Source organism: Labrus bergylta, chromosome 8, assembly GCF_963930695.1.
Source record: "Labrus bergylta chromosome 8, fLabBer1.1, whole genome shotgun sequence".
Lineage (NCBI taxonomy): Eukaryota > Metazoa > Chordata > Actinopteri > Labriformes > Labridae > Labrus > Labrus bergylta.
In genome coordinates this window covers 12,653,317-12,667,960 of record NC_089202.1, presented here as the reverse complement: position 1 = coordinate 12,667,960, position 14,644 = coordinate 12,653,317, and the positions used below count along the sequence as shown (strand labels likewise).

Here is a 14,644-nt window from a genome sequence, read left to right as displayed (position 1 = left end):
TGGCACTTTGCATTGTGGGAAACAGTATGCGAGGTAGACTGGTCCGATGCATACTGTACAATTTTCCCGAATCAGTATGACATCCTGGTATTTTTGGCATACTGCAGATCTTGCAGTTGTTCACATACTGCATACTGCATACTGCATTTTGGCCAAATCAGTATGTACTAGTAGTATAGTATGCGGTTTCGAAAACAGCCATTTGTGTGGAATGCTTTTATACAAACATAACAAAACCAAAACCCTTGTCACGTCAACCAAAACCAAAACCAACAAAACAATGCTAGGAATACATATAGAGAAAAACAAAACTAAGAGTAAAAAAAAGCAACAACACATAAATACTATTACATTTACAATCAGCACCTGACATGTAGTGTCACTTCCCCACTAGATATCCCTGTAGACGTGAAGAGTTTCACTGCAGTTAAGCCTTGATAATAGATAACCTAATTACTATGCCGTACATTCATGGGTTGTTCTCCATGAAGTTGACATAAGGTGTACATATTTTGTTGTGTATGACCAGCTTCCCTCTCATTTTGTTATAGAAGTAATCAAGTGGGACATAACTTGACAGCTCTGCCCTCCGTTGAGACAGTGTTGGTGGGAAGGGAGGGGTCCTTCCAATTAACAGACATTTTATTTGGACATGTTTTGCTTAGGTTTGCTACGAATTTGATGCACACTATGAATTCAACAACACCTCCGCTGTTGTTTTCATACCATTTGTTACATGCAGCTCAGCTTATGGACTTCATCAAATTAATTTTGCACACTAATACCTCCAAATGTTATGAAAAGGCATGTTCCGTTTTAATGGTAGTAAATATCATGAAGTAATTTTCAGAATATCTGTACTTTATTCAAAAATAAAATTTACTTTTGATTCGTTATTATTCACCTCTGACATTTTAAATCAGTGATCTGTCTTAGCTTACTTGTCAAAGAAATCCCAGGTCAACATATTTGTCCTGAAGAGGTTTTTGTTGCTGGAATGGCAAAATCTTGTTAACGGTGTAGTCCAGTGTTAGTTTTTTATTTTTCCCACAATCCACGGCAGCCCAAAAGTCGAATTCAGCTCTTATTGATTACTTTATTGGGTATTCATTCAATCAGTTTTGACTCAGCACTATCAGAAACTGTCCAAATGTCTCACTCTCTTCACCTCTGAACACTTATCAAATATCTTCTGGTCTTTTAAGCACCAACACGAGATTCTTCTTGCTGTTCAACATCATTCAATGCATTATGTTCATCCTCATGTAAGGATTGCTCACAAAAAATGAAATCCTTTTTTATCACTCCCTCAGTTTTTCACTAGTTTTAATGTTATCATTATTTTTAATATATTATGATAATACTTGTTCGTCAAATGTGACAAAGATTTTCCGACACAGCATTTCTTCACACAGACCAAACCCAATCGCTCTTGTATAACTGTCATGGCAAAATGCTGTTGTATCATAAGGTATCAAATATTTGAATGAAAAATTAAATAAAATCTTAATGCTGTTTATTAGAATTATCTAAAATATTTGTGGATTTATATTACATAAAACAATACACATTTTTATGTGTGAATCACAATCCGTTTGTGAGCCTTTTGTTTATTATGTAGATTTTTTTTCATATTTATATACACATTAAATATAAGTGTGTGCATTAAAAAATATTTTTGGGGATGGTCATTCATATATAAATCACAAAATACATTTGTGAATTCTTCTGTGTGTTAATTAATTAATTAATGTGTGTGTTATGTTAATTAATCATTAATATTAAGATCCCTCAAACTCCACACGCCTCCTGCTCTCACTTTTTTCCTTTTTGTATCCCATCGTCTTTAAATAAAACTTAAAGAACCTCAAAATGATAAGCAAGAGTACACATACTCTTACATGCATTACTGCAGGTCAAATTTATTTGGTTCAAATGACATGAAGCAAGGACGATGCAAAGCAACAAAGTCAGGGATGTTCATTGCGCAACGCAGTAAGGGCTGCAACAAAGGTGATATATTCATGGAAATCAATAACAGTGTCCTTGTCATTATTCAGGTCTGCAAAGAAACGCTCCACATCTTTTTCTTTCACTGCCTAAAATAGAGAAGGAATAGAGAAGACGTAAGTCGTTTTTTAAACATCAAAAATGCTTCAAAGGGGCTTTGACTGCTCCCTTTTACAACGGTGCTTCATCTTTTCCACTTACTTTTCCTTCACACAGCTCATTGCAGAGCAGATCTCCAAGCTCTCCCTTGCTCAGACTTTTACCGTCTCCGTCTTTTCCTGCGTACCTGTCAAAGACTTTCCTAAGGAGATCCATGGCCTGCAGGAGTTCTGACATGGCGTCTGTAACAAGATCATTTGTTTATTGGGTTGTACAGTTTGAACCTTCTTTATTTGGTCATGCATGGATTGTATCTTACTGCTCTAGAGCATCCTAAAAGACTGAAAATAGTTGGACAAGTTGCAGGTCAAGATTATGTTAATTGCCGCCCAACATAACTTCTGTTTGTGTTTTTCAAACTGTTTCCGTTTATAACTATTGGCTAAAAGTCTAATTTTCCTTTAAGTCAAATAAGGCACATGGCCCAACAGAGGAGCAAAGTGTTTGCAGAGTGTCTCAGGCAAGTCTATATTTTCCAAAAAATTCTACATTTTTACAACTAATTTCTCAACAGCTGTGAAACATGAAGTCTTCCCTCATTTTTAACTCTTTCTGTTTTTATTCCCACAATTTCAAAGCAGATATCAACATGGTTTTTAAGTACAGGAACAAACATTGAATGTTTTTATTGCCTCGGGCTACACTTGTGAACTTTTTCCGATGCAGCTCTCCACACAGACGAACCACACCCAAAAGCTCATTCCTGCATTTGCTGCCACAAAATCCGTCTGAACATGTCCAAATTTAAAGTCCTGTATGATTAAAGTGCAAACCCCTTTACTGTTTTTTTTTTAAATAATCTTTTCAAAGACATTTCTACTCACCAAAATGATGTGACAGCGTGTGCAGCTTAAGAGGGTGGATAAGAAAGATTTGAGTAAAGATCCTGGGCACAAGCTCTTTTTATATAAAGGCGGAAACACCCTTTATCCAAGTCCTGCCCATTCTGTTTTTTTCCACCCATTTTGTCCTTCCCTCGCCTATCCAGAAGAAAACATAATGTTGAAATTAAAACGCTGTAATGTATTCTTTTTGCCTATCCAGAAGAAAACATAATGATGAAATTAAAATGCTGTAGTGTATGCTTTTTGCCTTCGCCCAGTATAAGACAACTTTCATACCATGCAATAATACCAGAATCAAATGCCACAAATTACTGAGACTTTTAATCTCATAATCTCAAGGCGAATAAGTAAGAACTTTTGTGTCTGTTCTTGCACAGTCATTATGCATGTAGCTGCATTAACATGGCTAAGAAACAGAGACATAAGTACAGACAGAGATGAAAGTAGGGGATGGGCGTATAGACCAAAAACTTTGTGACTCACCAGCGGAAAATGTTATTTGGAAGTTTAATCTTCTTTGCTCTTTGTTTTATCCTTGGTCTGAACAATGGAACAATGGACTGTTCCATTATTTGTATTTTTCACTGTTTTGAATCCAATTATAATTGTAAAGGATATCTCAGATATAGGTGGAATATGAATATGAAATTTTAACATCTTTTTATGAAAAGAAAAACAAACAAAAAACAGGTTTCAGTAGATTTAGAAGACTGTTTATTTTTATTTATTTATTTATTTAATTAGGAGACTGCACATTAATCGACATATCAGCAAATAGCATCCATGTAAATATGCCAGAATTAGCACAAAAGCTAAATTTCATTCATAGTCCTATAAGCCAGGTACTCACCAAGTTAACATATTAGCAAGCAGATGCTATATAAAGATCATACTTGAAATAGATAGATAGATAGATAGATAGATAGATAGACAGATAGACAGACAGATAGATAGATAGACCGATAGATAGATAGATAGATAGATAGACCGATAGATAGACAGATAGATAGATAGATAGATAGATAGATAGATAGATAGATAGATAGATAGATAAATAGATAGATAGATAGATAGACAGATAGACCGATAGATAGACAGATAGACAGATAGATAGATAGATAGATAGATAGATAGATAGATAGATAGATAGATAGATAGACAGATAGACTCTCTCTTATTTCCATCTTTTGCTAAAAGCCTCTCTGTTTTCAGCATAAACATGCACATAAAAAAAGTTATGTGATGCACCCAGGAAGTTAACAAATCATTCCCTTCTGCTTCCTGCAAACTGAAAAAAAAATCATATGAAATCAATTAAAGTCAATAGATTTTTTTTTAATCCTGTAGCTGCTACACTTGCATAAGAGTTCATTTGAGTTTATTATAGTTTATGAGCTTTGGTTTGGCAGAATGAATCATTGAAGAGGAATGACTGACCAACATTGGAACATTCTCTAAGCAGTTCTGTGGTTTTAGAAAAAAAAAAAAAAGAGAAATGTGCCTGTTACCATCAAGCAGCTGGGTTTACAATGAGAAACCATTGGACAACATGACATATGAGACCCAATCTGTGCAGCACAAACACATTCACGTTTGTTCAGTGTATGACTCATAGACTGTAAATAATAAAGTCTATCCTATGACTCCCTACATTGCCTTCTTTTCTAACTTTGTACATTTATTTGTACAGGTCTCCATTATTCCTCTCATATATTAGCTCGTTTTAAGGCTGCCCATGTTGAAGATTATTGAAGAGATTATATGCTCTTTCAAAGCAAACTGTTAGTAATTGTTTTTTGTAATATATGACTTGATACTAGGAAGGAAACCCGAGTGTCCCGGAGACACAAACCACAAACTCCACACAGGAAGTTCCCACTGCAACCACCATGCCCCTCAGTTGACATGAACTTTTTTTTTTTTCATGTTTTAAATAAACCTACATTTGGTAAATCAAAATGTCAGCTGTGAAAAAGGTTTATTGGTTTTGGGGTGTTAGGTTTGGGGTGGAGGAGGGAGGGTCGGAGGAAGAAGCGTCATTCCTTTTCTTCCACTTCTCAGGTTTTCTCAGCCCCAGGAAGTGTCTGACTTGTTTCATCCTGCTTTGATACTTCTGGAGTCGTGTCTTCAGACGCTGCTGCCCCCTCCTCCACTGGTTCCATCTGCGATGTTTTTGCAGCTCCTGCACCTACCGGAGATCCTGTAGTTTGTACAGCTTCTGCAGGTCCAACAGTTCCAGGAGTTTCCGCAGCAGCAGCATAGGGGATGGTCACCTCCATGCATGACAGCTCATCACGTGTCTCCTCACGGCTGGCTCTCTTTCTTCTTGGTGGCATGCATTCGTCCCTCTGAGCCAGTTCACTGGAAAGCTCCATGTTTTGTGAGATCAGAAGGGTGATCTGTGTTTTCAGCCCTTCCTCCTCTTGACGATGAATGCTCTCCTTCTCCATGACTATCTGCTGCAGCCCACTGATCTCCTGCTCCACCTTTTGCTGGAGGGCACCCTTTTCAGCATTCAAATTCCAGATGACAACCTGGGTCTCTGCAACTGTATTGTAGAGAGACTTGTTTTCCATCTCAAGTTCTTGTTGATGGTTCTCAGCCTGCTGTGACTTCTCCTGTTCTTGTTGGGGAAGCAGGGTCTTGCTCTTCTCCTGCTGGAGCTCAACTGTAAATTTGTCTTGGCTGGTTTTGTAAGCCACTTGCAGCTCAATGGCTTTTTGATTGCTGAGCTGACTTTTAAGGGCATCCAGCTCAGTCTGGAACTTTGTCTCCCTCTCAAAAGCAGCGTGCTGCAGGGCAGCAATCTCCTCTGCTCAGCTCTCAAGGTCCAAATCAGCTGCTGGTCTTGGGACATTCTTTCTGCGTGAGCCTGACTATGCGGTTCATTTTCACGCTGAAGGGTTTCCACCAGCTGATTGGCAGTGAGCTAGTCAGCTTCATATTTAAGCTTGAGCTCATGCTGTGATACTTTTAGGTTGCCTACCTCTGCCTGAAGGGCCTTGTTTTCCTCCTCCTTACCCTGGAGGTCTGCAGTGAACTTCTCAATGCCAACTAAGTGGGCCACCTTTAGCTCCTCGTAGTCAGTATGAAGATGTTCCTTCTTCTGCCTGTTGGTGTCATTCACCTGCTGAGCGATCTTAAATGCAGATGTCTCTTCTTTGCAGTATTTTTCTAGCTCTCTTTTTGTTCCTTCCCCTTGTTGAGGTACATCTCTTCCAGGGATTTCTGCAAGGTCTTGCTTGGTCTCCTCCAAGTCTTTGTTGATCAGGAGTCTTTCATTCCTCTCCTTGCAGCAGTGTTGCCTCTCTCTCTCTCCAGCAGTTCAGTGAGCTGCCTCACATCCCGGCAGAGTCTTTCAATCTCCATTTCTTTACCATTGCCCTGCTGTCTGAAGGTCCTCTTGCTCCTTCTTGGGTTGGTTGGTTGCTGCATCTCATTGTCTGGTTGTCTTAGACAAAAAGAAATGCTGCTGTTATAGTTCTCAGATTGTCTCTGATGAACAGATATCTCTAGCTGAAGTCTTCCTTCGCGATTGTTGAGTTGTCTCTCTCACAGTGCTGCCACTGTCAAGAAGGTCAAAATGATGTGTCTGGATGGCTGCTGTCTTATATACTGTAAAGACCTGATGATGTCTTCAAGGACAACTATATCTTTTATAAATCTGAATCCCATGTCAAACGTGCTCTATAATTACAACACATAGTAAAAAAAAATGTTTTAACCAATACCCCAATACGGGTTTAATTTTGTGCATATAACATCTGTAGAATTAAAAAAAAGTTTTCATATAGCTCAAAGCTTACAAACTATTCTCGGTCATGAAGTCAATGTCATATTTGGTCATTTATATTGCAGACAAACATCCAAGTGAAGGAATATTTGATCAGTAATCCTAAATAGAGAAAGTATTTATGGCCTCTTAGACAATTACAATAGAAAGACCAAATATTTATACCATTTCAGGACAGGCAGGATATTTTCTGCCCAAAAGATATAACCTATTTTTAAAATAGGTGTTACTTTAACATTAGGCCTGCATTGTATTAAAGTGCATGCATGCTCCTCTCTCCAATAACAAGTTTCATGGCTCCACAATTACAATGTCTGAGCAGAGCAACAGCACTGCAGCGCTATGATAGGTTTTGAGACAAAAGACATAAGACTATTGTCTATCGCTACATGCCCTCTCCAATCTGATTAGGGAAAGCTTTGTTGCGCAAGATTCATTTGAAATCCAAATTGAAGGCAAAGATCATTTCAGTGGTTTTTTTGAGCATGACCAAGCTGGAGAGACAGAAGGCGAAACTCAAACTGGCCTGTGAAAAGAAATGTCTTGAGGAGTAAAATAGTGGAACAGATAAATGTCATTACTGGAGTAAAGAATAGTGGCTTTTTTAATCTTAGAAATAAGAGATCAGATAGTTTAAAGGGCTGCAGCGGTGCTTCACACCTTAGTTTTATGTTTTGATTCCATTTCAGATAAACCCCAAACATGTTAAAATGCATGTAAGAGACCGCCTGATGTTGCACTAAGGCTACAATGTTACAACTTGGATCCACACCTATTTTGTTTTATGTACTCATTAATGGTGTCAGATATGTTTTGCATATGTCTGCTCTAGTCTGCTCCCACATAAACAGATCAGCTGATCAGTAACATATATGATACCACACACATCTATTTAAAGGTAGCCTATCTGTCCAAGCTTGGCATTTTGTTATGATTTAACTAAAGGCTGCACGTAAGTTTAACACAACAAACACAGGAGCTGGTTTTAAAGGGGTTTATTGTCCAAAAGAGAAAGCAGTAATTGCTGGTAATCAGGCAGGGAAAAACACTATCTGGCACAAAGAGACGAGTGTTACTCTTTTGAAAAAGGTGAAACAAACTTGAATTCTTAAGGGCTGAGTCAAACTACCACTGTTGGTGAGCAGACAATCTGTCAAAGAGTGGATGAAAGACTGTTTTTTTTTTTTTTTTTTTTTAAACACAGCAGGCTTGATTGTGGATGGGAAGCAGGTGTGCAGCAAGGAGGAGGAGGAGGGGGAGAATCTTGTAAAGGTGAGGCAAGAGTGATTAGCCACGGCTGCCACACAGACAAGCACAGACAGACAGGGAGGGACTGACAGACACAGGGGAGGGGGGAGGGGGGTGGCGAAACTAAAGAAAACACAAGGAAAGCTGAGGTTGCAGCCAAGACTGTAACACATTTTTCTTTATCATAAAGTTATCAGCGTTCAGCTCCCATCTGTCTTAATTTTCCACACTTTTTCATGTCAGGATTTGATCTGGGGATGCACAATGGCGCCGCTGTTTTTTTTTTTCTCCCATGTCTCTTTAACCCCTGAATAAAGATCCCAACTATCAATGAATGTTAGACTATAAATAGAAAAAGGAATCACTTTATGTAATAATATTGAACCACTAGAAACACGTGAAACAAGACAAATACTCAATTACTAACTATTACTAATTATTTCCACATTTTTGTTCTCAACTTTAGGCCTTAGCATCTCCCTAATGGAGAGTAAAAGTGTTTTCGTACCTTAGATAATATATATTTATGCCCAACCTAAAAAATAACGATTAAACATCAGAGTGTTCTTTCTGATTGTTTAAAACAAATGATTGACTTTCATGAACTTGAGTGAAGTTGCATCAGATAAAGTCTGTTCATTCGTGCTGGCTGCTGTTTTTGTAGGTGGCCACATGGTGGCGTTAGAGGACCGTTCTTGAATGAGTTATTCACTTGTAAAAATACAGGGTTTAAAGGACACTGTCTACTGTAAAAAAAAAAATTAAAAAAAATTGTGTTGGGACATCTGTGTAAACATGGATGTTAATAAAACTTCTAATAATGTAAGAATCATGTTTAATAAATCAAAAGACGCTGGATTCATGTTTGATAAAAAACTTTCTGAGGAGATTTTCTATTTGACTCAATCAACACGATTATTTTTATGTTAATTTTGTGTTTACATGCACTCAAATGTGATAATATTAAAAGAAATCAATATATTCTCTGGCATTTCTAATTGGCTCCATTACGATGAGCTGCTGACCTCACAAGCCAACACATTGATCAGACAGAAGCTGCAGAATAAGAGAAAAGTCTTCTCAAAAATATATATTTTTTTCTTCATAAGTGAACAACCCGATTAACATGATTCCTCTGACTGAGTACAGACCCAGTACCACTTCGTGATTTTAAGTAGCCTTTCAATGAATAAAAACTATGACAGGAAACTGTGATACATGTTTACATAGACAACATGTACTAGCCTACATACTTTAATAGAAACTCTGAGAGCACTGATTTAATTAGAAACCCAAATAATGACACTTCTAAGAACATTAGGCTACAGAAGAAGAAATTGTTGTTGGCTATTGCTTTTTTTTTTTTTGTCTTGCTTTGCTTGTTTCTAAAAACACTCTTTTTAATTTTGGTTTTAAGTTGGATCAAACATTAATCCAGTGTCTTGTTTTTAAAAAAAATAATGTATTTTCCACTAGCCCATAGGTCTGTATAGTTCTTTTTGCTTCCTATTCATTAGTTTACGTACACATGGACAGGGCGGGGCATCTGTACAGTCAGTGTTCGTACAACAACAAGAACAGAAGGAGCAGCAGCCTCACTGTTCAACTGGACGTGTTGTCCTCTCTTCAAGTCTGTCTGCAAAGACACTTTCTCATCAGAGTTCATTCAAACAAGGACTGTTTGGTAAGCCGCGACTTTTGTAGCATTATCATCACATTCACTGACGGTGCCTGGTGTTCTTTTTTTTTAAATGAATAAGCAGGCGAACTTCCTATTTCGATCGCAATAAAAATCTGCTGCCACTAGCATTTAGTAGTTTAAATGTAAAGACAGATGAGCAATTTGCGTTTACATGCTCTTCATTTTTTAGTTTAGTTTCATATTCCGTATAATATCTCACTTGCGGGAAAGCGTTAAGCGTTGTTATGATTATGAGTTGTTTTTTCTTCTAAAAGAGGAGGTGTTTCCCCCTGACGATCAGTTGACATCACATGATTAATACCGCCCTTTTAGAGTCGTCAGTGGACAAATCCTCTTCTCTTTGTCTTCTGGCTTCTTCACAGGTTTTATCCAGCTGCGAGATGTTTGCCACAGCTGCTCGAAACTTTGTGGAGGAGGTGGATCATGGAGGCTCGCTGATCCCGGTGTCCTCCCTGAATGACACTATTAATCTTCTGACAGTTGTGGTGAAGCGCAAGCGTTTCTGGATGTGGCAGAGGCCCAAGTATATCCCCACGGATTTTAACCTCAATGATCTGCTTACAGAAGGCACACCTATAACGCCTGGTAAACATCAAACCCTCTCTGTCACATGCTTGAGCTATAACCTGATTTGTTACAGTGCACTGATTAATAAATAATCCTGTCACTTTTACACAGTTGGCATAGAGACAGACTTCATCAAATACAACGGGACATTTGGTGACAACATTCAGGGATCCTTGGATGCAAACATTTTGGATGGCCACAGTTTGAAACTGGAGGGTAAAGACTCTTCAAAACTCCAGTCATCCTTTGGCAGCTTGAAGAAAGAGGAAGTGGACGTTCAGAAACTGCTGCGAGACTCCAGAGGCAGGTTGGTTCCCCACCTGTTTCCACCTGACGGGGTTAAAATGAACGGAAACACATTGCAAACATCACCTTACATAAAGATGTGCTAACAGTTGGAGTGATCTTTGTCCAACCATAAAAATGCATACAGGACAGGCGGCTTGGTTGAATATTAACACTCACAAAAAGCAGCTTGTTTACAGTTTTTGGGGTTAATGTTAGGGTTTGTTTTAAATGATGTACTCATTTTATTAATATTAATGTCATGTCCACAATATTTTTTTCCCATGAAACTCTGGTGTTTTTTTTTTTTCAATTGAATGTGTCAGGCTCTTGGACATGTCCCATAGTCTGGTACATCAGACGATGGAGAAGCGCAGGCAGGTGTTTGGAGTTGTAAAGGAGCGTATTTCCACCACCCAGCCTTGCTCGGTCATAGAGGAGGTGCAGCAGGCGGGGCAATGTGGAGGAGGACTGAGCTTCTGTGGGCCCAAGAGCCCAAAGGTACAGCTGTGAAATGATTTGATGATCCTTATAATAATGTGTTACTAAACATTCTTTCACTGTTAGCAACACATACATCCAGGAGCGATAAGGTATCATATTCTGCCTTTATAAAAAAAGTTAGTTCTGACCAACACATTACTACAACACTTCTAAGACTGTTTACCATATGTATCTGTCTGTTGATCAAGCAGGTTACTCTGAATCCCACAGTCGAAATAAACCTGTTTTCGTGGTTGCAAGAAAAATGGAAATAAACAGATACAGTTTCAAAACCCAGAGTGGCTGGTGTGTTGTAAAGTGTAGACACTCTAAGCAGCAAGAGCACAGGGACAAATGTTTATTCATTTCTTGTCAACCGTCCAGTTGCAGTAAAGTTGAGGAGCTGGTTTAGTTGGTGAAACATTAAAAATAATTACGTCATCTGATGTCACTCATTCCTTTTTTACTGTTTGGTTGTAGAACTGTTCTATAACACAGGTCATGTCATGTTGAGGTCATGTTTTTTGTACTGAATATCAGCACGTCTGAGATAGTTTTTTATCAGGCCACAGCTTTGCTATATATTCAGTATACCAGCAAGACATTGAGTGTGTTATCTCACTTTTTGTTTACTGCTTGAACTGTGAGCTAGATTTGAGTATGTAGAAGAAGCAGGGTCATATTTTCTCCAGTTATGAAGAAGTGAAAATGGGGCGTTGGAATCATTTTTGATTGATTTAAAAATATTTATATTTTTATGTCTTTTCATTTCTTTGGAATCAGACAGAGCAGCCAAAGAGTCTGCAAATGTGTCACGCATCAGTGATTGCTTCGTTTTCATCTAACCTCTATAACTTTATCTTAAACATCTACAGGTTTCATTGAAGGAGAATGGGAGCTTGAGTAAAGACAGTAACATTACCATGGAGATTCCCATCCATACCACCATCGCCTATGCCCAAATAGAGCTAGAAATCAGACAGGATGGACACTTTGGTGAGCACTGCTTCTCTTAATTGATACATTAACTAGATAGTCTTCTGAAGATTTAAATAATACCTGAATAAACTACCAATGTTGTCTTATTTCATACCTGAGTATTGGAATTGTAACATATTGTTTTTGTTGCGAAGAGCTGTGTCTGATGTCGGACACCAAAGGAGGTTTTGAAGTGGATGGCCCTGCTGGAGGAGCACAGTTGCTTGGTTCAGAAGTTCCTTTGAGCCCGTCGGAAAATAACCACCTTAGAGAAGGTAAGTTATTAAATTAACTTAATATTTTTTTGAATAGACACACTTTTAAATAATTGTTTACTTTGAACTATTTTTAGGGACCAACTGCACACAAAAATGAAAAAGTTTGTATTTTAAAATTTTTCCACTTGCAGAGCTGGAGCGACTGAGAGATCATTTCAGCCTTCTATCTGCTCTCCCGGCCGTCACAAGGTCCTCTCTGCTCCAGCACTTACTTAAAGTCATGGAACACAAAGAGGCTGTCAGTTCACTTCAGCATGTGGTAAGATGGACAGAAAGAGGTCATGTCAACAAAAGATACAGTCATAGTGCATTCTGTCTTATCGGCAGCTGTTAAACCTCAGGTGTCTTCCTCTGCCTCAGCTGGAACAGAAGTGCAAGGATGAGAGACCTGCCCTGGATGAGACTACAGCCTCAGAATCTTATAACCAGAACATCCAAGCAATCTTGGACCTTTTGGAGCAGCCAGAGTCAGCTCAGGCAAACCCATCCACATCTGTCCTCAGTGCCCTTCACCTCATTACCAGCGCCATTGATGGTGAGAAAGCCCCACAGCCTCTATTACACTCTTGACGTGTAGTGAATCTGTGTAGAAGAAAAACTCTATTAAAGCTTCAGAGCTGCCTGCACAATGTCCTGAAAACCTAATTTCCCATATTTGGGTCTTTGTCTTTCAGAGATGTCACTTGAATGCCATGCTATCTTGGGGATGTGCTGCAGTGTCACATGGTTACCGGCTCTGGAGCGACTGGTTAGTAAAGTCTGATTCTATAAAATAGCATGCATGCAATCAGAACATGTTTTGTGATATCTGTTTTTACTACATATCACTTCTCTTTATGTCCCTGTTTCAGGTACACTGTGTATCAGGGAATGGAGAGTTACCTTTGAGCAACGCAGATGCAGCTGCACTAACAGACGACATCTATGCAAAGACTAGTTATCTATTTGCCTCTTCTAACATTTCCCTGAAGAGAGATGGGGACAAGATGAAGACAGAAATACACCAACAGCCAGGACACCGCCCTCTGGTTCTGTGTATTGCTATTAAAGGTCTTGCGTCGTTGGCCAAGGAAGCTTGAACTTAAGATTCAATTTTTCCACCAAAAATGGTACTACATTGGAAAGAGGTAAAAGTCTTTTATCAGTGTTTTGACTCATTTTAATAAACTATGAAGTTCTCTAAAAACCCATCTCTGTGCTGGTGCTGAAGTCATCAGTAGATTGATTTCTTTTAGGGTTTGAAATTTGGACTGTTTCTTAATCAAAATAAATATTTTAAAGACATCATCTCAGGCTCTCGGGGGGGGGGGGGGGGGGGGAGTTTTCACTGACATAATGTCCTTTTTAAGTAAAATTGTTTGTTTTAACTGTAAAATAATACATTTTGAATTTAGAGTTTTTTTTACCCTACTAATGTTCCTTTTAGCCAATCAAAGATTGTTCACATTAAGTTTAAACTATTAAAAATAGATTCTTTTCAAACAATGTTGAGCTGCCTCAATAGATTGGCCATCAACTACAAAAATAATTACATTATTATGATCATTTATTCAGCTTGAGTAATTTAAGAAAAATTGTGGACTAAATAAGATACTCAGTGACTTTATCTTGGGGTTTGAGAAACCTTAATCAATATTTTTTTATCTTTATGTCAAAAAATCACATTTAAAAATTAATAGAATAATGAAGGGATTCACCCAGAATTAAATAAGCAAATTGGACTTGAAGTTTTAACGGGGTATCTACAGGTGGCATCAGCAATGACATTTCTTGTCTAGAAATAAATGAAACAGGCACCTGGTTCTGATCGCTCTATTAAAGGTGATGCCAAAGAAGGAAATGTTACGGGTGACGACTACCTTGCATATTGTTTTTCCTTGTTTTGCATATTTGCATTTTCATTTCAGTATGATTTTTAAATAATCATCTTTAAAAACAAACAAATAGTAATTAAATATAATAATAACAATCCAACTCTCAAGCTGTGCGATATCTTGTGTTTTCAATCTTTTTAAATAAAAATGTTGGTCTTTAATAACTAAGCTTTTTTTTTGTTTTACAAAATAGTCAATGGTTTGGAAGTCTTACAAAACCATAGTACCTATAAAGAAATTGATCTGTGAAGAGTTCCAACAACAAACCTCAATGTGAAAAACTTTTATGTATTAATGCCATTTGATATTAAAGTTTGGAGGGGTCTTTAATTGTTGAGTGTTGTCTCTGGTTTTATACTTTGAGAATGGGGGGGAACAAAGTTTACAATACAGGAAATAGATCAACTGTGCACATTTCTCTC

General features: G+C 38.0%; 1 protein-coding gene across 1 annotated transcript; it reads left to right on the top strand.

The window, feature by feature from the left end:
- Positions 1-9,556: 9,556 nt before the first annotated feature.
- On the top strand, positions 9,557-14,557 carry gsdme (gasdermin E). The gene is made up of 10 exons (XM_020637101.3): positions 9,557-9,739; positions 10,120-10,342; positions 10,436-10,631; positions 10,936-11,110; positions 11,968-12,088; positions 12,226-12,345; positions 12,480-12,607; positions 12,709-12,883; positions 13,023-13,096; positions 13,200-14,557. Exons 1-10 carry the CDS (start codon positions 9,584-9,586, stop codon positions 13,425-13,427), a joined length of 1,596 nt encoding a protein of 531 aa, XP_020492757.2. The 5' UTR covers positions 9,557-9,583; the 3' UTR covers positions 13,428-14,557.
- Positions 14,558-14,644: the final 87 nt, after the last annotated feature.